The sequence below is a fragment of the Littorina saxatilis genome, linkage group LG1 (assembly GCF_037325665.1).
Source record: "Littorina saxatilis isolate snail1 linkage group LG1, US_GU_Lsax_2.0, whole genome shotgun sequence".
In the NCBI taxonomy this organism is placed as follows: Eukaryota; Metazoa; Mollusca; class Gastropoda; order Littorinimorpha; family Littorinidae; genus Littorina; species Littorina saxatilis.
The window spans coordinates 28,474,152-28,500,601 of record NC_090245.1 but is presented as its reverse complement, the minus strand read 5'-3'; the positions used below and the strand labels follow the sequence as shown (position 1 = coordinate 28,500,601).

Here is a 26,450-nt window from a genome sequence, read left to right as displayed (position 1 = left end):
GAACTTTGGCCGTGCATCGCGGACACACACACACACACACACACAGAGAGACAGACAGACACAAGTCGTATATATATATAGATATATAAAATATATTTATATATAAAAATGGATGCAAGGGTGTGTGTGTGTGTGTGTGTGTGTGTCTGTGGTCGCCATACCTCACTGAGAGATGACAAGAGGCAGGAACAAGATAGTGTGTAGGAGCCGCAAATGTGCACCTGGGTTTTAGTTTCTTGATTCATCGTTTCCTTTCTCAGATTATCAACCTGCCCTTTATTGAATACAGCTTATATAGAATAGTGCAAAGCCAGTTCAGTGCCAAATGTTTATCTGTAGCAAGCACAAAATACCAATGTAATTACAGACTGTCTATTGCTCTTATAACGAGATTAATAAAGAAAAATCAATCAGGAAGGTTCTACAATCAAAGGAAGATAACTCTTGCTTTGTTATCCATGGAAGGGAGGTAACTCTTGCCATGCAAGCATACCTTATCATTCTCAAAGGGTGTAAAGTGATGAAGTTAAACCTTTTGCTTAATTATCTCAAACTTTCTTAAGGAAGGGAGGTAACTTATACCATAAGTCATGTTAGCAGGATTTGGATTTCTGTTGACACTGGGTAGCACATGTCTTCAATTGCTCTTCAGGACAAAAACAGTTTTAATTTCAATTCACAAATTAGCAAGGGAGGTAACTCCTTTCCGCAAAAACGTTTCTTCTTCTTCTGCGTTCGTGGGCTGAAACTCCCACGTACACTCGTGTTTTTTGCACGAGTGGAATTTTAATTGTATGACCGTTTTTTACCCCGCCATTTAGGCAGCCGTACGCCGTTTTCGGAGGAAGCATGCTGGGTATTTTCGTGTTTCTATAACCCACCGAACTCTGACATGGATTACAGGATCTTTTTCGTGTGCACTTGGTCTTGTGCTTGCGTGTACACACGGGGGTGTTCGGACACCGAGGAGAGTCTGCACACAAAGTTGACTCTGAGAAATAAATCTCTCGCCGAACATGGGGACGAACTCACGCTGACAGCGGCAAACTGGATACAAATCCAGCGCGCTACCGACTGAGCTACATCCCCGCCCTCGCAAAAACGTTTGGTTCGAAGTGTTTTTTACTGATTTTTCTTTCATTCTTGGTTCTTTGATATTGAATTAGAAAACTCCTGAATGGTGGTTCTTCGAATAAATTACTAAGGGTTCTGTTATTTCCCCGGCTGAAGCCGGGCCCTGACTGCTATTTTAAATTTTTTGTATCTAGAAGCACACAAACACAAAATCACACACAACACTCTCTCTCTCACTTTTTATTTTCCTTTTTTGAGAACACAACTTAGACAGAGATTTTGTATCTGTTAACAAATAAATAAACAACACAAAACCACTTAATTTACTGTTCATACATGTTTTTTATTTCCAGTTACAAATGCATAAATGCGTTAACACACACTAACACACACATGAATTCATGCATGCACGCACACCCACACACGCTCACACACACATGCTCACACATACACACAGAAACACACTCCCACGCTCACACCCACACAACCTTGATATCTCCCGACACACATGCACGTACAACAACAGCTACCCCCCAAACCCCAACTCTCCACAGTGACACCTATATGTGCTGCAAGAAAACAGTCCGCTCATCTCTGAGAAAATTACGAATGATCTTTGGACACGTTTCTTGAAGACGGCCGACTTGCTTCTCCAGAGCAGCTCTGAAATCTTCCTTCACCCCCTTGTTGACTCCGCGAGTCATCGTTCGCTGCCTGTTGATCAGAACATAAAGGCCAGACATGACAAAAAGTTTTGTAGAGTGGAGTAAATGCAATGTTATTGGATAGACATAGAATAGTAGACACAGAAAGCTTCATTTTATTGAATCTTCTTCTTCTTCTTCTGCGTTCGTGGGCTGAAACTCCCACGTACACTCGTGTTTTTTGCACGAGTGGAATTTTACGTGTATGACCGTTTTTTTACCCCGCCATTTAGGCAGCCATACGCCGTTTTCGGAGGAAGCATGCTGGGTATTTTCGTGTTTCTATAACCCACCGAACTCTGACATGGATTACAGGATCTTTTTCGTGCGCACTTGGTCTTGTGCTTGCGTGTACACACGGGGGGTGTTCGGACACGGAGGAGAGTCTGCACACAAAGTTGACTCTGAGAAATAAATCTCTCGCCGAACGTGGGGACGAACTCACACTGACAGCGGCCAACTGGATACAAATCCAGCGCGCTACCGACTGAGCTACATCCCCGCCCCATTTTATTGAATGAAAAATGCAGTTGTACAGTAGATCCCCTTTTCAGACCCCCCGAATGAAGACTTCCTCTCTTTCAAGACCTTGGTTTCTTGGACTTCCTGTTCATAGCCTCTATCAATTCAAACTTATTTTAACCCTTATGCTGGTGCAATTCTATAACACATGTTACATAGCCACTGGTGAATTAACAGAGAGAAAAAATAAAGAAAAACGTTCATATAGGTTTTCGCATTCATGGGAGGTAATCGGAACCGACCAAACAGACTGAGCCAGCAGTGCGATATATGTCGTGACAACCAGGTGACAGTATACGTAAAGTAGTGCGACATATGTCGCGACAGCCACCCTAAGGTTTGCCTACACAGCTTGCTGTCGAATTTACCTTTTTCGTTCAAGGAGAGGCTTCCTTTCCCTCCAGAAACATCAAAAAATGTTCAACTTTGCCCCCTGGACCCCCATCTGTAACCCCCCCCCACCTAGTCCGGCCCTGAGGATATATCCGTACCCATTGATATGGCTCTATCTGACCAGGTATGGATATATCCGCTCAGACTGTTAGCTTCAGTCGCCTCCTGTAATGTCCATCTAACGCCTGCATACCAGCGTGTTGATACAGTTACCACACAGTTACTACAATTCTGAGTGACCTGCTGCAGCACAGCTGGTCTCGGCTAAAAAAAAACTTAGTCAACATAGGTGGGGTAGAAAGTGTTAAAGCAATGAATACTGACTGTTGACCGATGTACATGTTACCAAAGGATAACAAGTTCAAGTGCATTCCGGCTTAGCCACAGGCACCCAATAACTGAAAGCTGATTACATTATGTTCATCAAAATCAATGAGAGACAACACCAAAATAAAACCAGGAAGGGAGAAAACTCACTGAGCTAGCTGCTTGGTGCTGACAGGCAGAATGTCCAGGCTGATTCTCCCCCCTTCCACAGTGTCCAAGTAGGCAAACTCTTCAAGCATGTCAACAACTCGCAAAAGTTAAGGGCAATTACCACATGCCGAATCAAAATCATTACAAAACAAATCCTACCAGAAACATTGGCTCAATATGAAAGCATGTCATGTGTCTCTGACTTTTTACTTGAAATAACACTCAGTATCACAAACAGTAAACTAACATTACACAGAAAAAAGATCACAGAATAGACGGTGTTCGGAAATAAAATTAATATGGGTTGTGACAGAATAAATACTCTTACTTTTAGTGAGTCAAACATTCCTACGTGACATTACAGGCCAGTCACTAATGCTGATGGGGTCTATGTCGACTAAAAGAGTGGGATTCCCTGTAGGTGGAGTTCCTGGAGGGGGATTCCCTGTATACAGGGAATACCACAGGATTTAGTGCCTGTAGCGTGTCGCTGATATCGCTGAAAGTCACGTGATGCTTGGCGACATCGGTAGAATTTGATGTTTTTCAATCTTTTTTGATATTTCTTAGAAATTCGAGTGTGGTTTGCAAGTTTTATTGAAAAACTCCACCCTGTGGGATTCCCTGTATACAGGGAATCCCCCTCCAGGAACTCCACCTACAGGGAATCCCACTCTTTTGGTCGACATAGACCCCATCAGCGTCACTAATGAGGGATGTGTCTGAAACACATGGACAAGGAGCATGTGTAGAAAGTTTGACTCACTAAAAGCCATACAAACCTGACAGAATTATTTCTGAACATCATCTATTATCACATGCCAAATCAAAATCATTGCACAAAAAATCCTACCAGAAACATTGGCTCAATATGAAAGTATATAATGTGTCTCGGAGCGTTTACTTCAAGTAGCACTAGCAGCTTGTTTGTTTGTTTGCTTAACGCCCAGCCGACCACGAACGGCCATATCAGGGCGGTGCTGCTTTGACATATAACGTGCGCCACACACAAGACAGAAGTCGCAGCACAGGCTTCATGTCTCACCCAGTCACATTATTCTGACACCGGACCAACCAGTCCTAGCACTAACCCAGACCTGTTTACCCTGAAATGAGGCAAGTGGGGCAAGGCCATGCTGACTGTGGAGTTTTGGGGATTCAAAGTGGAGTTTACATATATGTATAAAACCACAGAGTAAATATATTGCTGTGCAAACTGTAAGAAATAAAAAAAGAGTATTTTCTGACCTTTATTCACTGCTGTTCTTTCTTTCTTTCTTTATTTTGGTGTTTTACGTCGTTTTCAACCACGAAGGTTATATCGCGACGGTTCCTGCTGTTAAGTGTTTGATGAGAAGATAACTTTTTCATCAGTTTTCTTCAGATCTAGCTTGAGTTGACAGGGACTTGTAATGGGCACTTTTCAGTAGCAAACTGTTTATGGGATGCTGACTGCACGTGGTGAGTGCAGTCGAACTGACCACCGTGCTGGCAGGAAAAGTCCGATTTGCACAAGGAACAGTGGACGAACAATTCTCCCTTTCTTGACGCTTGTAGACAAGGGTATTTGTCGTGATAGTTCTTTTTATATTTCTGTGAATGGACAGCAAAAGCACGGTTTTTTTTCCATTTCATGTTTTGCTGGTATTTCCTCAACGTCACTGTCGTCAGTCTCGCAAACGCGCTTTCCTGAAGACGCCATCTTTGAAAAAGAGAAAGATTTTGAAAACGATGCTACGATAATGCGTTCAACGTACCAGCTGCCCGCTGGCAGTTGATTCGAAACTGACATGCCAGCCGCAGCGTGCGGGCAGAGATCTGATTGGAGCTATTGTTAGACCGCGCTGCGAAAAGTTGAGCCTTTGTTTGCGACCGGCGACTCAAGTTAGGCTTATGCACTGAACGATCGGTACTTGGCTAAAAACGGAGTTGGGGAATTCGAAATGCGGAGTCTCACTTTGAGCTGCGGAGTTGCGGAGAAAACTCCGCTCAATGCGGGGGGTAAACAGGTCTGCTAACCCCATAATGCCAGACGCCAGGCGGAGCACCCACTAGATTGCCAATTTTAAAGTCTTAGGTATGACCCAACCGGGGTTCGAACCCACGGCCTCCCGATCACCGGGCGGACGCCTTACCACTAGGCCAACCGTGCCATTTAGCACTAGCAGTATTACTAACAGCAAACTTAAACCTCATAGATAAAAGGTCACAGAATTTAGACCTCTGTAGACTGCACACTTACAAAGCAACACTTCAGACATGCTGCCATAGAATCTTTTAATTCATTTGTTAATCATTATGGCAGTCGCCCATATTTGGGTAAGACCCACAAATGGCATCTTACAATACACTAGTCTTTTTAGCCGTCAAAGATAATAGACTAAAGAATAACAGACATCTTTTCATTGGATGTTGACCTTCATCTCAGGGGCCTTAAATCACAGGTGTACCAGTGTACTAGCATTTGATCATATCATCTTCATCAAGAACTGTAAGATTTTTGTTGTTTGAAATTGAAAAATAAGCAACACATTAGAATATAACAATTTTCCTTGTCTTGCGTAAAGGATACCAAAAATGTAGGAAAAGAACATGTTGTAAGTGAAGGAGCCCTGTTGCTGAATGCGCCGAATGATTGCGGAAAAAAGATGCTCCTGCTGCGGCCAATCATACTGCAGGAGGATAATGAGATGCGCAAGGACCACATCAGGGCAGTGATCTGAACACATTCTCTCCTGGAAAAGAACAAAAATTCTTTCATGTTTTGTTTTGTTTGAGTAATCATGTGTTTAGTTGTTCATATACGTAAAGGCCAGTACACACATTTTTTTTACTAAAACCTCAAAAGTAGCTGTATCATTGAGTATGGGTCTCAGCTGTTTTCTGTGAGAGAACGTTTGGAAGGTCAACACAGTTGCAACAGTGGAATCAAGCCCTCTACAAACAGAGCAATCCCATTTGCAAATTAGAAATGACTGATTTGGTCATTACTAATAACCAATTGAGGACAAAACCCTTAAGCCTCAAATTAATCGGGCAAAGTATACTTCACCAAGCTGGCTTCACAAAGCTTTTGCAACCAATTTTTAAACAAGTCGCGTAAGGCGAAATTACTACATTTAGTCAAGCTGTCGAACTCACGGAATAAAACTGAACACACTGTATTTTTTTCACCAAGACAGTACAGCTTCGTCGATACCCGCATGAAGGAAATCGCTCACCTTCCACGTGCAAAACGTAGTGATATTGACACGCCAGATTAGCGCGGTAGCGTATTGTGCTAAGCAGGAAAGCCCGCTTTTCTGTATTCTTGTTAACTTTCTGAGCTTGTTTTATATACAACCTATCATATCTATATGTTTTTGGAATCAGGAAATGATAAAGAATAAGATGAAATCATTTTTGGATCGATTTCTTAATATTTAATCGTAAGACTAATTAATCTATTTTCGTTAATTGTGATCACATTAAGAGTAAACATGACATATGTATATATTTTTAGATTCAGAATGTGATGAAGAATACGATGCAATCAATTTTAAATCTGTTTGCGAAAAATCGATTTTAATGACAACTTTAATGAGTAAACTCATTAATTAAATTTTAAGCCTCCAAGCTGAAATGCAATACCAAAGTCCGGGCTTCGTCGAAGATTACTTGACCAAAATTTCAACCAATTTGATTGAAAAATGAGAGCGTGACAGTGCCGCCTCAACTTGTACGAAAAGCCGGATATGACGTCATCAAAGACATTTATCGAAAAAATGAAAAAAACGTCCGGGGATATCATACCCAGGAACTCTCATGTCAAATTTCATAAAGATCGGTCCAGTAGTTTTCTCTGAATCGCTCTACACACACACACATACAGACACACACACATACACACGACCCTCATCTCGATTCCCCCCTCTAAGTTAAAACATTTAGTCAAAACTTGACTAAATGTAAAAAAAAGACCTTGCAAAATCTTTGAAAAGTTGACTTCCGATGCAATTAAGGTCAGCCTTCATATGGAATATTTCACATTGCACGCTTGCATAGCTGCCAAACAATATATGTTTAGGGGGCACTTTGAGGCACTTAGAAAGAAAGTTTTTAGAAAGCAGTGACCATCCACAGTAAAGCACTATTCCAAGCTTAAGACATGTTTTTTAACCATTTATACCACATTGGCCTATTCATACCACAATTTGGACAAAATGCTGACAAACACCGATACAGATCTGAGAAAAAAAGGGAAGTAAGCGCTCTAAATGCATCACATACATGTGTAATAGAGCAAGTGAGAGCTCTGCAGAACCAATCATTATGCTGAACCAATCATTATGCTGAACCAATCATTATGCTGAACCAATCACTTGTCACCTGAGAAAATAACAAGAATTGGAATGAACAAGCGACTTTCATCCATGGGTACTTAACTTTCCTTTTGTTTCTCAGATCGTAAAAATAGCGCTCTGCCTCATTAGTTTAAAATACAGATACAAGCATCCACCACCATCCCTCTCCCCACCTTCAAACAGGCGGCAAGCATCAGTACACAGTAGGGCAGAAACTCTTTCTCTGTGCATTGCAGCATCAAGAGATGTCGACTTGATCCACTGGGTGTTGCAACTTTCTCTGCCTGCTCAAACTCCGGCATCTCCTGTTCCGGGATGGTGTAAAGAATGTCCAGAATCAGCTCACAGGCTTTCTGCACAAGTGAAAAGAATTCAGATTTTTCATGAGAACGCTGGATTTTGTAACTGTAAGCAGTGTCATTTCCAGACTCAGAATGACAATAGGTCAGTTTGACCTGGTGTAAAACTAAGTATATATACAGTGGAGTCCAGCTATAACGAACCTGGGTATAACGAAATCCCGCTTTTAACGAACTGCCATTGATTTCCCGTCAGACAGCCTTCTATTTCTTACTTGTTACTTTCCGCCTACAACGAACCTTTTGAACTCATTTGCATAACGAACCCCTCTTATAACAAACACGTTTTCATCGCCCCAGAGCCGTTTTGTCTCTAAAAGTCACAAGGATACAACAAAGTGATGTCAATAATTGTCTCCAAAGACAAAAATACACAAAAATACACAAACACAAGTGCACATCGCGTGATGAGCGAACTCTGAACAAACAGCGGAGGTGCACGAAACAGTGGCTGTTCCGTGCACCTCCGCTGTGTTTTCACTATTCCAATCAGCTGCTAAGCTATGACTGTGCTCTAAAAAGTCACAAGGCTACAACGATCTGCCTGTGAGGCGAGATCAAAGGCAGGTCCATTGTGATAGCTGGGTGGCCTTGTTTATGAGACACTGACCTTCTTCCCAGGGGTCATTGACCCAGTTTTAGCTATGAGAGGTGGTTCCCCTTTCATATGAGAGAGGAAACACTTCCTGCACCCGGGTCAGTGACCGAGTTTAACCTATGGGGAGTTTAACCTATGGGGCAGTCTCTTTGATGTCTTGAGAGGAAACTTGGCCAGGGTAGTACATGCACCAGAACTGGTGGACACCATGAAATCGGAGATTGATCAGAATGTACATGTATGTAGAGGTTACATGCCGAGTCTCAGTGATTATCAAAAATAATGGTCGAAGTTAGCGGATCATGAAAAATGCGAGCTTCAGCGAGCTTTTTTATGACCGCGAACTGAGACCATTATTTTTGATAATCACTGAGACGAGGTATGTAACCTCTTTATCCCTCCTTTCTTCAGTTATTCAAAGAAAAGAGGAGTTTTTGTGCGAAAGTTTGATCAAATCATATTCACCCAACCAGTCTACCTGCGCAGGCGATCGATTAATGCGCGGTTGTATAGTTCCGTGCAAATCATTCAAATTTGTTCACACTTCTTGTCAGTTTCCATGTTTTGAACTAAAATCAAGTACACAGTTATGTTGTCATTCTGCTGTGGCGGTAAAGGCAGATAGTGTGTGTTCTGTACATGTTTTGGTATCGCTCAGGAAATGTTCTTTCCTCGAATGTGACTAGCAGACGAAGTTTTACACCCGTGTTCCAACGCTAAAAACTGTATGAAGTTTAGTTTTCTGGGGCAAAATAGTGTATGAAACCGCTGCATGTTCTTCAAGTTGATTAAATGTTTGCAATTGATTGCGTGTGATCTGTTTATAAAATGAAATATTGTTGAAAACTGACCGTCGGATTGCAGTCTTGTCACGATGCAGCCGAAATCTGGAAGGGGAACTACTCGTGTCGCTAGACAAAGTATGAGAGTTACTTTTCCTTGGAATCTTGCTAGCGATAAACGATTGTGCACGGCAGATCTGAATTCAGAAAACAACCAAACTCATGGATTTTATATTGAGATTCATGTGTTCAAGCCTGTAGTTGCTGGTTTAAATGCGGTATGGTTGTTTTGTTTGCTCCAGAAATGTATATGTTGTACGTTAGAGTGTTCTGAACTTTTGAGTCGCAAAAAATAGATCCACAATGTGTACAGTCTCTACCCATGAGCTATCGAGGATTCAGGCCCGTTGTTGGGTAAGTGATTTTGGTTGTTGGGTAAGTTACCGAAAAATAACTAGCCCTACAAGTTTACAGAGAGAAAGAAGCAGAGGGGGGGATAAATGATTTTACACGACTTTTTAAATTTTACTTCTAAAATTGTGACAGTAAAGTGAACATGTGAACTCTGCCTCTATGGATTATATTATGAAGCTGTTGAAAACATGCAGAGATTGTACTAGTTCTCCAAGGAAAGATCGATGGGACGATCATTTGAAGGTGAGTGGGAAAACTTGTCTTAAGGCCATTTAGGGTTGAAAACTCTACAGCGAATTACTGATATAATGAACTAAAATGTATCTCCCTTGAGATTCGTTGTACCCGGACTCCACTGTAGGTTCAAATCCTCTGGCTTTGTGCGTTTAGTAGGAAAGTTGGTTGTCAGAAGACCTCCTTCATGTCAAAATATTCGGACGGTCCACCGGCCAGGGGTGAGAGCAATGCGTCAGATCAAAAAAGTATGCGTCATTGACAGAAGACAGAGGCCTGAGAACATCACTGTGTGAGGATGGAAGTGTGACTAGCATGAAGTAGGGATCCATATCTATCTATATCTATATACGGCTTGTGTGTGTGTGTGTCTGTCTGTCTGTCTTTCTTCGCGATGCACGGCCAAAGTTCTGGATGGATCTGCTTCAAATTTGGTGGGCATATTCAGGTAGACCCCGGACACAATCTGCTCGATGAAAATTTTCAACACGTGCTCTCAGCGCGCAGCGCTGAACCGATTTTTGTTTTTCTGTACATCCATTCCCAGTAACTCTTCCTTATCTTCTCCAGTGTTTTGCGCGTTTATCTCCCTTCCTTCGTGTGGCGTCAATCGCGTACGGTGCGCCCGGCGAAGCCGGCGTACGGTGCGCCCGGCAAAGCCGGGTACCCTGCTTTGTATTGGTGCGCCACTCACCCGGCAAAGCCGGGTCCGGCGAAGCCGGGTACCCGGCGAAGCGGGTATTCATCTAGTGTTGAATATATATCTATATATTTGATGCCAAGTTTCAGATCCTACTTTGTGTCTGGTTGCTACCATGCATATGTGTCTTTTTCCATGAAGTTCATAATTTATCAAGAATCTAAAAAAAGAAAAGTGGACAAACTGTTACTTACAGCATAGTTCCTCAGACAGTAGAAACAGCTGGCTCTTTGCAAAGCATACCGTGTCTGAAAAGGAAACAGATAACCAAGATAACAGATAATCCCCAAAGTCTCACAGGCAAGGCAAGTGGGAAAAGACATTTGAGAACACAAAAGTAAACATTAAATTTAATCAATGATTTTAACCAAATCAAGGATGTCTATGTTATTTCCATAAAGAGATTTAAAATGATTGCATTGTAATCAAGAATCCAAAAATATATAAATTAAAATGTCATGTTTACTCTCAAAATGTGCAAAGAATTCAAAAAAATCAGTGTATGCTAATTAGGTACAACGTTACATGCTTCACCAAGAAGAGGGCAATCTATCTGGGTCTTCAGCTTTGGGCTAGCCACGCCTTACTACATGTAGTCTTGGTGCTGACTGGTTTTTAGTGTTGATGTTTAAGTTTCAGGCCAACAGATTGACTCAATGTTTTGATATCGCTTCATATGACTTGTTTATATTTTAAACTGTGACTAGTAGCCTGTTCTTGTTTGCAGACACGGGTCAATGACCAAGTTTTCAACTTGATGTCTGAGAGGGATGGTCCCAGAAAACTTTTTAAAGGTCATATCAAAAACATGCATATCACCACAGGAATGTTATGTTTCTTTGTATAGCAATGTGAGTACACTTTCTTTAACATGCACAAGGCGCTACTTGTCAATTGGGTTCAGGGATCAAAATAAGGCGAAAAACCTTGCGTCTTACAGTCCCGAAAGTTGAAACAGATACATGCTATAGAAGTCTTGGAGACGGTACCTTCATTCTGCCTGTAGCTGTGTCGATGCAGTTCTGCAACTGAGCAGCTGCTTCCTGAAAATTGCCCTGAAGAACAGAAAAGCTAAACCATTACAATAACTGAATTAACTTTAGTATTGCAAAAATCAAACCAAACACGCACACAGACAGACAAAGAAAAACACATCAACAAAGATGCAAGGATAAATGCAAGTGCAAGTACAAATGCCAAAACTACACATCTTCATTCTAAATCATGTAAACAATAGGTAGACAAAGAGACATATCGACAAATGGATGAGCAACCCCCCAACCCCACATCAACTACACATACACACACAAATAGTGAAATACCCACCTGGTACAGAGCGACGTCTATCTGCAGATGACTGATCCATGCCCAGGTTTCCTTCTTCCACCTGGAGTACAGTGACAGAAAATCTGGAAAAGGATACAACCACAATTTTCAACAATGCAAGCAAAGCCAAATGCATCAACATATTAAATGTAACGCATTGTTTTGTTAATACATGAAATAAACGTTCCAATGACCTACCATTCTTGTTTTTTGAGTCCGACAACTAAGTCGGACTTTTTACTGAACACACTTGTCAAACATAGAAAGAAAACTGCAGCATAATGAAAAAAATGCCTTATGCAGGTTGCTTATCTTATCTTATCCCCCACTAACCTTTGTGCAGCTCCTCCCGGGTATTGAGAAGTTCGTAGCACTTGAGGGCCATGGTGAAGTTGGACAGCAGGGCCTGGGAGTTGGGAATATTGCTGGACGGCAGGATTGGGGGCTGTGCGGAGTTGTCTGCCTTGTGCTTCTTGGCTCGAGGGCTGGGGAAAATGTACAATGGGATTCATATTCTGTCTTTTGTGTGGGTAAAGTTGCGCATAACACTTCACTGGGTATATGTTCACTAGAGACCTTGTAAGTAAACACCTTTTAAGATTTAATGGTTCACTGGCAAAATTCTATGTTCAAAAATATGTCGAAAAAGGCATGGTCATTTAAACTCTATGATACTATAACTTCTAACTGTGTAAGTACAACACTGTGACAACCTAATATTACTCATAATACACAGGTAATAGACAGAAAACTCCCATATAACGGGCAGTATAAGAGAAGACATTAGCAAAGAGATCGAGAGAAAAGTTAGAGAAGACCTACAGTGGTGCATACTCCTCAGTGTCCAAAGGGAACCCCTCAACCAGAACAATAGGAATGTGTTGTGATCCCAGTCCAGTGCCTGAAACATAGCATTATTGTCATCATCTTCATCGGACAACTTTATTTGAAAACTGATCTCCAAGTGTAAAAGGCTAATGAAAAAAAAGAGAATAAGATTTGTCATAATCAGAACCATCACTTATTTTAAACAGCAAACTGAGGAAGAAGAAGCCTTATTTTAAAAATTTTCACCTCACTGTATCAAGCACATAAATGTAACAGTAAATGTCAACTGAATAATTCCTTTCACTCTTCTCCTCTTCGAAAACGTATCTGTAACTGGCATAAACTACATTCATTAATTCTTTTGCTAATTTCATTTCAAAATTCGTTTCCAGCATCATAATCTTACACATCACTCTATTTAGCAGGAGTGAGAAACTCAATCACAGTGATGAACAACACGACTAAATCGCATGCCCTGTCAAATGGCATCTTTGATAAAAGTTTAAACCATTTACCTGATATGTCAGTGTCAATGTGGCTGACATACAGGTAGAAACTCTGCATGAACATCACAACAGCCATGTAGAGAACTTGCTTCAGGCCGCTGTCTGAGTGCGTCTGTTTGGCACGGTTGTATTGTGAAACTAAGTACTGCCACTGTGTGTCTCTGCAAAGAAATGAAACTTTTAAGAACAACAAAAACAACTACCCGCACACCAGATGCACACATCTGCTTGTCATGAATGCATTTCCTACATAGAAATACATGTATTTTATTTACTAGCTCTACGCCAAAAGAAGAAGACAAAGACATTGCCGGAACCAAAAGAGTAACAAATCAAACGGAAAAACAATGTGTACAGGGAAAAAACTAATACATTTACAAAAAAGTCCAACAAAGTTAATTTCATGAAGGGCACATTCACATAAACTTGACATTTTCATTTCAAGTAAAACTGATCCCAGCCTCTGACCCACAAAAACAAGAAAGAAAACAAGATTGTCACATGGATCAATCCCTTGATTCTAACACTCCAACATACCCACCGACAGTGAGTTAAGACTCAAGACTCAACATTTTACTGTCCTTATAAAAACAAGGAAAATTGCCATGCAGTGTCAGGCAATTACAGACATAAAATACATCACAGTTACTAAGAATTAAGGATTGCACTTAAAACTAACAACACTAAACCCCACCCTCACTCTCCCCGCCCCACCCCACCCCATTCCACACACACACACACACACACACACACACACACACACACACACACACACACACACACACACACACACACACACACACACACACACACACACACGCACACAACGTGTACCTTGGCTTGTTGAAGATGTCTGGTTCAAACTCCCATCCCAGCCTCTGACCGACAAGGACAAGAAGACGGAAGAGACTGCCCCACGGGTCAATCACTTGATTTTCTCGCTCCAAGAGGCCTGCCACAGGTGGCAGACGACTCAGTGAGGCCTTGCTTGGGGAAAGCATGTCTGAGAAGAAATGAACATGTATCACAATCTCATCTTATGTCAGAAACTCAGAAAGACATTAGGATAAACAACATCAAATGGTAATTGAAGACTATTATGAGTGAAGACCGTTTCAAAAACACATCAAAATTTTACATTTTAAGATGTCATTGCTTGTGGTTGATGAAATGTGAGGGTAAGACTAAGAGAATATCAAAGGCATATCTATTTGCATGAACTCTAGGTTCTGGCCTCATAATGGATGCTACTGAATATCTTCCATAACTAACACGGATATTCTTTTCAGTGATCACTGGTCTGGCTTTGTCAATTATGGGTGAAAAGGTTGTTTTGACCTAATCAGCACTAGAACCTTTGCCTCCACAAACTGCATCAGATAACAACTGAAATAAAACTGTATGTAGATTACACATAATAATGTGGCTGTCCAACTATAACATTTAAGATAACAGTTTGATTTTGTTTAAATAGCGCAAGAATAAAACTGTTTGTAAGCCCTCATATAACGGAAAAAGCAGATTCCTATGATACAAAACAAAAATGTACCTGCTCCACTGCTGGTTCCCTCTCCACTAGCCGGCTGTGTGATGTAACTGATGTAGAACTCTATCGCCAGCTGCAGCCACTGGTAGAGCTGGGCAGGCGTCAGGTTGATACGCACATCTCTGCCCAGTACCAGTGGCATGGCGTCACACACTGTACAAAACACAGATTGTGATGGTGAATATTAATGCAATCAAAGAATTTGATCGCATACTGTGATGTGGACTGAGGTGTTCCGTAAAGCCTAATAATGAATAATGTATCGATTGGACATTGGATTTCCCTTCTTTGAGCCATGTGACGTCAGAGGCCTACAAAACTTCATATTTGGGCTTTTCAGGTTGACCGAAACTGCAAAGGAACTACAAAACACACGTCATGTGTTTGATTGCATGTGTGTGTGCTCGTTCAATCGTCAAATCAACAACAAAGTCAATACGTGACATGTGTTTTGTAGTTCCTTTGAAGTTTCGGCCAACCTGAAACGCCCAAATATGAAGCTTATGTGTTTGATTGCATGTGTGTGTGCTCGTTCAATCGTCAAAACAACAACAAAGTCAGTACCTGAAAGGAATTCGATCGATACATAAATGTAATTTGCGTTTTTGACCAAAATATGACATTTTACACAGATCTCGACAGTCATTGTTCTCGGAGAACAATGACTGTCTCGATCTGTGTAAAATGTCATATTTTGGTCAAAAACGCAAATAACGTATATTAACTGAGCCGACTTCACCAAACTTGCTGCACAAAGCTTTGGCACCTTTTTTTGGTAAAAAGACTTGGGGCTCAATAAAGGGCAGCCTGTAGGGTGAAAGAAAACATGAAGTAAAAAGCCAACATAATGTGTGCACCATGCCACAAGAAACAATTATCTATTGCAGTAATAAAGATGTACCGTGGTACTTGCAATGTGAGGCCCCTCCCACAGGAGAACACTTCCCAAACAAGGACACCTTCTCTTGTCCCTTCTCAACTATTCTGACCAAAGTATAACTGTTATAACCGGCCACCTGCAATGAATGGACACTTTTGGCCAGTCCTGATGGTGTCTTTTCATCACAGGTACATACACTGCTGTATTTAGTGTATTGCATTGTAGGAAAAGTACACAGAAGGTTACAAGTAAGTGAAGGCTGAGTCTTGAGGTCTGACATGAATGTACTATTGCTTTTTTCTTCAAAATGAGGTCTTTAATTAAAGCACCTTGGACGTGGCTAAACAATAACTCACAAAATGATTAACTTTGACTGTTGGCTTTTTAAAATTTTTTTTTTAAAGAAACCCAACGTTCCCCTGTGAGTGTGAGACAAAAACTTGAAAACATACCTAGCAGTTTCCGGTAGCAGTTGACGGGTGGCATGCTGGACACTCTCTTTTCCTCATTCATCAGCAGCTCTATTAGTTTCAGCTGAAAAAGTGACAAACACAATCTATGTTACAGTCAAACATCTAAAATGGGAGAATGTGATTTTTCTGTCCTGTCATATGAGGCATCTTTCACAAACAGATACGTCTGAACACAACACTTGACACAGTTTGTTGTTTTTCTATGACTGCAAAAGTGCAATCAATTTATCCCTAAAAGAACAGAGATCAGTTCACAGAAGTTTACACAGATGCTTCAACTGAACATGATTCAGAAATCCGTAAAAGATAATTTATGTACAAATTTTATGATGAACAATTAGACAATCATTTGATTCATCTTGAATTCAATTTTGTGAAATCAGTGCAACCACTTACCCCATGTTCCTGGACAAGACTGGGGAAGTTTCTCATTGCAAGCAGCAGTAGACGACATCTTTCAAGCGTGTTGGAAATTTTTTCTGCTACCGTCAGAAGCATCTGACATTGAACGTGGGTTGGGATGGCAGCAAATATTTCTGTTGAACAAAGCAAGTAAGATCATTGCAAATAATTATAATAATATGAACATAATAAGAATTTTGTTTGATTCTACTCAAAAAAGCAAACCTTAAGTCTTTACAGATATTTAATAAATCATCTTTTTTTCTGTCAGATGGGCAATCATGCAGACACACGCCCTCACCCCCATCCTATCCCGCTTATTAACTCTAAAACCAATTTTCACAGGAAAAAAATATCAATGAGTGGAAGCTTACCGGTGAGAAGCGTGTGTTGGTGTTCACTGGAGTCGGTCTGCAGAGCTTCTAGCATCCCCTGAACCTCCTCCCACAGCTGACGCTCATGTGGGAAGTTACGAAACCTGCACAGGTTAAATATGATGAACATACATACAGCAAATTAAGTTTTAAAAATAACCAAAAAACTTGTGGCGAAACCTTAACTTAACAGGGACACAAAAATCTGGCAGGTAGATAGGTTGCTCAAACAAATAAATAAAAATACTCATGTCATACATTTTGCTCTTTTTCTTTTTTTGGTGTTGTTGACAATTTGAGAAAATATAAAGTAAAACAGCACTGGTCAGGTTACCAGTATGGCAGTAACAGGCTAATCATACTTTTTCTTCTTTTAGGAAATGAAAAAACAACGTTATTAGTTAGGCCCAAAAAAAAAAATAGGTGTGGTTACGGTAACATAGCCAAAAAAAATAGGGTAGGAAGGTAGGCAATCACTTTTTTTTTTTTAAACTTTTTTTTCTAATGTGTACAAATTAAACCTACTTGACAGGGAAATAAGTGTGCGACTCGGGCGCTTTCGCTTTCATTGCGTTTTCTGCACTCGTTTTCTTGTGTTTTTTTGTTTTTTTTGACAAATGTAATAAAAAGTTATAGGGTCGGCCCCTAAAAATAGGGTAGGTCGGGTTACCGTAACCACACCTATTTTTTTTTTTAGGCCTTATCAAGTTTGCACTTGTAGATCAAAGACTCCATCTTTGAAAATCAACTGTCACTGTGTCAGTGTCATACAAGCCTTAGCATTAGCAAAATATTATTGCATCAAATGAAAGTTTACATTTCTTCGAGATGTTTTGCAGCTTCGTTGACATTTTTGCTGGCTTTCTCTACTTGGTAAGATTCAAACTGCAACAGATGAAAGACATAATAATAATTAAGTAGAAGTGCAATGCCAATTAGGCACTGCATACCCCCAGCAAAAGACAGATCGGCTCTCTCTCTCTCATCCCAATTCACACACACACACAGTCGGACTCATTCACACAGACACAAATCTTGCCCAAAAAAAATACACACTAATACGCACATTGACAGACGAACACACACCTTTCCGAACAAACACACACAAACTCTTTCTCTCTCTGTGTCTCTCTTACACACACATACACTCTCACAAACACACACACGCACGATATTATATATGTATACACAAAACACACCCACACAGTGACACACACCCACACAGTGACACACACACAGACTAAGTCACTAACAGTCGACACAGTCATGTGCACACAGAAATCACACACACCACGCGGGCGAGAGAAAGACTGCAGAGAGGGGATGACGTCATGATGCATTGACGCAAATGCCTCTTGACCTCATCTTCTTGCGTAAGCTTAATGCATAGACTTGGAAACTACAGAAATTTTACCCGCCTAAAGCGGCCTTGGGTAGCATTGGATAAAAAAATCGAATCCATAGAGAACCACCGCCGTATTTAAGTTGGTATGTTCCAAAAGTTTGGTGAACTTCTGTCCCCAACTGTAGCCACAGTTTGGCAACAAAGGATCCTTCCTTATCATGTATTATCGGGAAGAACATTTCTCAAGTCGATCTCAGTATGCGTTGGTGGGATACCAGTCCAGCTTTGCTGGGATAATATATATTTTTATCAGGATACAGTGGACGCCACTTAATAAAACCGCGGTTAATAGAGCCAGCCGCTTATAAAAGCCGATTTCAGACGGTCCGGATTTATCACTATATCTTATGTATTGGAAAAAGCCGGTTAATAAACCCAACCCGCCGCTTATTAAAGCCAGTTTTCTCAGAGAAATCACGTAGTTTGTGACTAAAACTCACATTATCTTGTTCTGATGTGGAAGACGACCAACAAACAAACACTCATAAAATCGTTCTTCTCTGCCGAGTAATGATTCGTGACGGTGACAGTGAAATTATTGATGTACCAAAGTGATCAAAGTACATGTGTACATGTACATAATTAAAACAAAAGTTCAACATCCTTCGTGAAGTTTTGTTTAAGTAGTAATACTGTGTTCAAGAATGGGACCTTGCACTATTCTTTCACACAAAGAAAAAATAAATATTGTCTGTAAATAGACGAATTCCTGAAATAACTCTTGTCAACATGGGAGGACGTCAGCCAAAATAAACTCCAGACTGAATGTTACCCTGCCAATTTCAAGAGGTACTTCTTCTTCTTCTTCTTCAGCCTTCCAGAATTTTCTGGTTATGTGTGAACTCGTTTGCCCATTTGGGTTCCCCAAACTATACTCTGAGAGCATAGTCAGCTTCACTCCGCTTTCGTTGGGTAGGCATGCTGTGTATTTTCGTGTTTTCATAACCCACCGAACTCTGACATGGATTGCAGGATCTTTTCCGTGCGCACTTGGTCTTGTGCTTGCGTGTACACACGAAGGGGGTTAAGTCACTAGCAGGTCTGCACATAAGTTGACCTGGGAGATCGGAAAAATCTCCACTCTTAACCCACCATGCGGCAGCGACCGGGATTCGAACTCAAGAGGTACAATTACATATAATAAGTAGAAAAGCATGTCAAGATCTTGCAGTTGAAGCAGATTTATGGTGAAATTCGATAGATTTTACCCCAAATTCAATTTATTCGAAAACGCACCGAGTGGTAACGTCCTTTGAATAAGAAAAGAAAGATTTTGCTTTGAAGCTAATTTCAAAGTAAAAATACCATTTTTCATCACAAATTAGACTCCATGAGTGGAATACATGGTCCGAAGTTCGATAAGCAGCACTTTGGAGGGGAGGGGGAATAGTCAGTAATGAGTTTATGAGAGATAAACAATAGCTAGGTCAGGCCATTTTTAATTTTTTTTCAAAATAGGCATATATATATATCATTGGAAAGGTATTTTAAAGACAAAGACAACGGTAGTAATTAAATTAAAATAGGTCAATTAGGTAACGAGCTACATAGATTTGAAAACGGCACCCGTCAAGTAGGGTGGGGTCAAAAGTTAGCCCTCTGCATTAATCGGTTTTAAACACTACTTGTACCCAATGACTGGGGTCAAAGTGAGCTTTTATATATACCATTAGAAAGGTCTTTTAAAGACAAATATTGTGGAAGCAATTACATTTCCATAGGTCAATTAGGTAACGAGCTACATGGATTTGAATAGAGTAACTGTTTAAGAAATGTGTGGTCAAACTTTAGCTTTCGGTACTATTCATTTTAAAACACAAAAGGCACAATAATTTTGATAAAAAAAAATGTTCAAACTCAAAGTACTAATGACAATACGTAAAATATCATTATGTCTACTGAGTAGCATGCTATTGCTAAACATTGATGTATTTTTCTTTTAATGCAATACCATTGAATCTAGAAATGGAGAAAATTAATTTCTTTAAAACTAAAAGTTAGAACATCACAAATTGAGAAAAAAATCACACTGGATAAATTGTATTGCCTGTTATTCCCAAAGAAATGTAAATCACAAGTTTACCTCTAGCTCTACATTAATTTTACTCAACACCAATAGTATGTATGTATGTATGTATGTATGTATGTATGTATGTATGTATGTATGTATGTATGTATGTATGTATGTATGTATGTATGTATGTATGTAGGTATGTAGGCATGTATGCATGTGTATTGGTGTGTCGGTGTGTCAGGTGTGCAAGAAAAAAGGGTATTTTTATATCATGGGTTTTATGAATTTTCTTCTTTTATTCTTTTATAGTTATTAATTAATGACCGGCAATATGTGCTGATGACTAATTTAATTTCCTTTGTTGGATCAATAAAATGTTATGAGTTATGAGTTAGTTTGAAAAGTGCAAATTCAGATTAAATCATTGTTTTAAAATCATGCCCAGGGCATTTTTCTCTGAAACAAAATATGTCATTGTTTTAAACTTGGGGAAAAAAATGCTTCTATGTTAAAAGCAAAGAAATAAAAAAGGAATTAAAAATTAATAAATATATAAATAAAAAGAGAAAGAAAACATGCAGCATGCAAATCATATTTTGTGGTGTGACATCAACATGTCACTGTCTCATTCTAAGCAGGTATAGGTACACATAAAAAGAAGGCACATACATGAGTCCAACAGTGACAGTGCAAAAATCCACACAAGAAAGAACACACCATAAAAACAATAATAGTAGCATTAAAGGGGCAATAATTATGTAAAACAAACTCCTTTCATTTACATCTTCTAAAAAGATCTATTTTTTTACTATGTGTACTTCTTTTCCATCTTTAATCTGTAATCCATGTCATATATACAAAGGTTACAGCAGGCCTCAAATCTACTGAGTAGAAGTGGACAGTGTGTCAGTCTTTAGACATTGTCACAAAATGATTGTCATTTCTTTTGGCGGACTAGTGATTTACAACAACAAAATAAATAAATAAATACATAAATAAATAGGTACAATTAAGAAATATCATTAAAAAAAATGTGCCATACTATTGTTTTTACAAGCTTAGTCGAGATGGCGTTTACCGGTAATTTCTGGTATTTTACCGATTGAGATTCGCCAATACCGATAATAAAATGGGTGCTCGGTCAGACGTACCGATTGTTAATTATTTTGACCGGGGGGAAAAGAAATAGTGGAGAGAAAAATCCTTTATAAAGAATCCATGGTCAGTAAGAGAGAGAGAGAGAGAGAGAGAGAGAGAGAGAGAGAGAGAGAGAGAGAGAGAGAGAGAGAGAGAGAGAGAGACTCGCATGGCTTATTGTGCCATTGTCTCATGGAAAACAAACTGATGAGGCTTGGTGTCACAAGGTCGTGTTAACGAAACGTCAAAAATGAAGAATGCTAAAGCCGGCATGCGATTATACTGAAAAATCACCTACGCACACCAGATCCGCTCTTTGCTCACATATATATTTGAGGTCAGTACTATCTTAACCATGAAGCAAAGATCATTGCTGTTGTTTCTGCCTCCAAGAGGTCAGAAAAGGCCCTTGTCATACACTGAAACTGAAACTGCTTCACGGCCGAAACTGAAAGTGCTTCACGGCCTAGTACGTCAACCGCCTGATGATGCTACGATGGCATAGCAAGTCACTCGGTGATTTTGACATCGGCTCTGCGCGTCAACACTTTTTTGACAACCAGGGGGGAATAACCCAAATTTATTCCACAGAAAACGTCTGCGTGTCGATGGCATTGAGAAACATTGATTTAGTCATTGTTTGCCTTTGACTGGTTGCATTGGCAGGTTGACTGATTTTCGTGAGAGCATTGTGGTCAGCTCATGATGTCATACCGGTTTGAAAGATATCTAGCGCGATCACTGAATATAAGCTCTTTAAAAATTTAAAAATAAAAATAATATTAAAAAACAACAACATGAACATGCAATTTCCCCAACTGGCCAAGTAGCTAGAACTATCAAGCCAATTATTCTCACTAACACTCCCTCAGCCGGCTCAAGTGAGAAATTGCACAATCACTCATGAACAAGCAAGTACATGTTTACATTTTAACACCAAGTTTGTCAATAATAGTTGATAAAATTAAGTTAACTTTTCTTACAAGAGAAATCGAAAGTAACGAGGGGCGGTAACGAAGACGTGATCAGGGGCGGCGACTCTATGATCTTCAACAATGGCGCCAGATCACGAACACCCCTGTGTCAAAACTACCCATGGAGGCACTAGGAGAAAGCAAATATTGTCATAGTTTCTGGTTTAAATAAGAGATAAATGGCTTAACTATCGATTGACACCCGCTCAAAAATGGCCATATTCACCTAACCAGCGATATTGACCGCCAAAGTGACCCTTGAGTTTGAGAAGCTCGCAGAAATTCTAAAAAAAAAAAAAAAAAATGTTACCAAGTCTCACCGTCAGCTTTAGCCATTTTCTGGAACCTTGTCACATGATATGCATACATTATGTTCATTAAACCACATGATCGAGGCAATTTTGCAACGTCACCCAAATCGAGGTCGCCGGAACCGAAAGTAACTATTTTCCGCTCGGTAGGATTTTTCAGAGGAGAATAATGGCACGAATTCGTCATCTAAGTGAGTAATGTGGCATATCAACGGAAAATAAAAGAACTAATCTCTCCAATGAGGTACATTATATACTATTTTACGATCTGTAAGTTGTCTTTAAGAGGCGTCAAAGATTCAATGTTTACATAGGTGACGACGTAAGACTTCCGCTGACTGACTTCCGTTGACCTCGCTATAAACAAAGCCGGCTGACGTCCTCCCTACAGCTGCTTGTACTCTGTCGGGTTTGTATGGTTTGCAAAAGCTTCCTTGACAGTTGTACTTGGAACATTCAACTTGACCATTTCTTCTTCAACGTATTCTTTTCTTTTTTTCATTTCTTTTTTCAAACGTATCACTGACATCTCTGTACATAGATCTACAAGCGTTTTACATTGTTACATGCGGCTAAACCCAAGGCGCCGGCGAGTTCAAGTTTCAGTTCTAAACTTACTCCTTCTTCTAAGATCATGCCCACCTGAATTACAAAAGAAGACGGAAACAACGACTTTGCAGTTATCAGCCAAGCTTTCGATGCGTATTGGTCAGTCTTTGCATATTGCCTTGCACGCATAACCAAGTAGTCAACGTCTGAAAGCGAGTCCATCATTCCCGCTGTCGCCATTTTCTGCCAGGAAGCAGGTTGCATTACCTCCCCTCACGTTATCCTAACCTAAAAACCACTGCAATTGATTGTTTATTTCTTTAGTACTCCGATACATGATTTAGATGTGTGTGTATGTGTGTGTGTGTTTCTTTCTTTATTTGGTGTTTAACGTCGTTTTCAACCAACCACGAAGGTTATATCGCGACGAGGGAAAGGGGGGAGATGGGATAGGGGAAAGGGGGGAGATGGGACAGAGCCACCCGCCAAGTGTTTCTTGTTCACAAAAGCACCAATCAAAAAATCGCTCCAGGGGCCCGCAACGCAGCACAATACATGACCCTACTGGGAGAATGCAAGCCTCCAGCACAAAGGACTAAACATTTCCCACACACTGCTTGACCAAAATCCCCACAAACACCGACCATATTCTACACAAGAACCACTCAACAAGGGTAAAAGGAGAAACAGAATCCGCCAGTCGCCTCCTAAGACATGCGGCGTGCAGAGAAATAAGGATGTGGAAAAGAAGACTTTTGGTAAGTGAAATAAAGGTGATGGATCCAGTCAGGTAGAAATAAGACAACAAGAAAAGAATTGGAAAACTGCAGGGAATAGTAGGGAGAGTTTTCTTGGAAGGAAGTATAGGTGAAAGGACTGGTAAGGCAGAAATAAGACAAAAGAAGAGAAGTAAAGGGGTGGGGTAGCTCTGTGGAAACACTCCCGCCTCGTGAAGGCGATCCCATGGGAGCTCTGTGTGTATGTGTGTGTGTGTTTGTGTGTGTGTGTGTGTGCTTCATGTTTACAAGTTTTAGTACGTAAAATCGTTGAATCGCAGGTGGCGGAGGAGATTTTCAAAAATAATTGGTAAAATTCAAGGACGTAGGCCTACAGAAGGGCCAAGTAGTCTGCAGAGAGGGTTCCCTGTGACACGGCTTCGCAAAGGAGCACTTATCCATACTCATTGAATGAAAACATTTTCTCATTTCTGGCAGAAAAGTTATTTTCTGAGACAGAACACCCATAACACATGGTGATCATAAATAGTGTAGTACTATGAAGTGCCGCGTTTCCCATCCAAACGCGAGGACGAAGCCGGATAAGAGTAGCAACTTAATTACTCTATTATATGGGCATACATGTATGTATTCTCAAACAAAAATTGAAAAAATAAAGAGAGGGGTTGTACCCAATAAGAGTAAGTATAAACACAAATCGGTTTCTTAAAAAATCCAAAAAACAAACAACAATTCGACAGGGCGCAGGAGTCTTATTATTGTTGTGCCCCTCACCCAACCCCCCCCCCCCCCCCCCCCCCTGTACATGCAGTGTCCCAGATTAAATATATGTCCGACATCAGTCCGTCATTTCGTTGAGTCACTTGAACTATGCAAATAATTGATTGATTCAGTGATTGGTCCCTCAGTTCAACCTATTACTTATATGGCTGTGCGGGAGCGGCGATCCTGCTTTCAAGTTGAACGTGCAAATAAAGTTTATGAAAGGGATTCGAATTTAAAAGTCAAAATTAATACTTTCACCACAATACGGTTCTATGTCTCCGTCTGTGCAGAGTTTGGTACCTTGCAACAAGCTTCCCGGCTTGAATTTTGGACACTGTTCAGTCTCAGTTGAACTTTCAAGTTTGTCAATGATAAACTTCAAGAACAAGATTCAAGACTCAAGATTTTAGTCGAGTGTGTGTGCGTGTGTGTACCTTATGTGACCGTTTCAGACAGATCTCACTCTCTGCAAACCTTCACGCGGGAAATCTCAGTATTTCAATACACCTATCTACTACTTCATTGAGCTACGTCAGTTTGTTTGAAGCAAAGGTGTGTCCGATTTTCAAAGATAACAAAAGTTTCATGAAGTAAAGGAGCTGAAGGGCCAACGTTATGATTTTAACACTCCACTGTCTACGCACATTTTGATTTGCTCAAACCGCCGTATCTTTCACGTGTAGCCTTTCAAATCTTTGGCGTACTAATTGTCGAGTCCCATTTCTTTGCGCTCCTTGTCATTGTGCTCCCTTTAAAGTCACACTACTTCTCATGCAAACTGGCAGTTAGGCTCACTGTCTCAGATCAGGAGAGGCTCTTACGTGGGATAAGACCCTCCAATTGGTCTCATACCAAAAAAAGAACAAACTGGGGGGCTTTCTGTGCAAAGTGGGAATCTTTGGAGGAATCAGTTGACTTCGTAAACAAATAATAAATGAATTAATCCTCAAATCCAGTCACCACAGAAAGCAGTGAGGTGTTGATTTTTGGCATGACTAAGCGGAGGGGTAGTCTTATGCCATGTACAAGCCTGGCCAGATCGGAGATGGTGAGCCTCATGCTCAGTGCAGTGACTTTTTTCCAAAGGGAAGGATCAAGTGTAACTTCAGGGGAGGACGAGGGGTGGGGGGGTGTTTCTGGGGTTTCCGGACCCCCCCCCCCCCCAGCCAAAAAATAAAAATATTTTTGTGTGTTTTTAGGGGTTGAGTTTCAATTTTTGGGGTATTAATCAGTGACAAAATCTGTTGCCTGAAACTGGTAATGATCATCCTCAGAATGCACCAGATTGCACCATTTTGCATCTTTTTTTCAAAATTTTCCGGGGGGGCATGCCCCCGGACCCCCTAGCAAGCTAGGCGCTTCGCGCCTTCACACCCATATCTTCACTATATACTTTTGGACCCCCCCCCCCCCCCCATAAAATGAACTGATCCGCCCCTGATCTTTAAAAAAGAAGGTCCTTACAAGCCTTTTGCACGGCTAGATCCTTTCAGTGTTTTGTGTTGCCTGTTGGTTCGCCCTAAAATACATTGCTAGATAAAATATTTCACAAGGGTTTGCATACATAAAATAGGAGTTCACACGCAGTCGACCCATATTGACATACGGGGGCACTCTTTGTAA

General features: G+C 40.5%; 1 protein-coding gene across 1 annotated transcript; it reads right to left on the bottom strand.

Moving 5' to 3' along the window:
• Nucleotides 1-1,396: 1,396 nt before the first annotated feature.
• Nucleotides 1,397-23,583, bottom strand: LOC138966162 (integrator complex subunit 10-like). Its single transcript, XM_070338293.1, has 17 exons — nt 23,419-23,583; nt 17,753-17,820; nt 16,936-17,039; nt 16,556-16,695; nt 16,139-16,220; nt 14,810-14,959; nt 14,095-14,263; nt 13,270-13,421; nt 12,749-12,827; nt 12,260-12,411; nt 11,927-12,009; nt 11,590-11,655; nt 10,795-10,848; nt 7,687-7,866; nt 5,743-5,905; nt 3,171-3,267; nt 1,397-1,788 (listed from the first exon to the last, which is right to left on the bottom strand). Exons 1-17 carry the CDS (start codon nt 23,563-23,565, stop codon nt 1,635-1,637), a joined length of 2,040 nt encoding a protein of 679 aa, XP_070194394.1. The 5' UTR covers nt 23,566-23,583; the 3' UTR covers nt 1,397-1,634.
• Between the last annotated feature and the right edge of the window lie 2,867 nt (nt 23,584-26,450).

Bases quoted from the DNA above. Each gene is read 5' to 3' on its own strand.
- LOC138966162 (XM_070338293.1), bottom strand. From the start codon at position 23,565: ATGGCGACAGCGGGAATGATGGACTCGCTTTCAGACGTTGACTACTTG. The intron at 14,960-16,138 runs GTATGTTTTCAA...TGTTTTGTACAG, and splicing joins CTGCTACCGGAAACTGCTAG to TGTGTGACGCCATGCCACTG. The intron at 3,268-5,742 runs GTATCCTTTACG...AACTTTTGCGAG, and splicing joins GTTCTTTTCCTACATTTTTG to TTGTTGACATGCTTGAAGAG.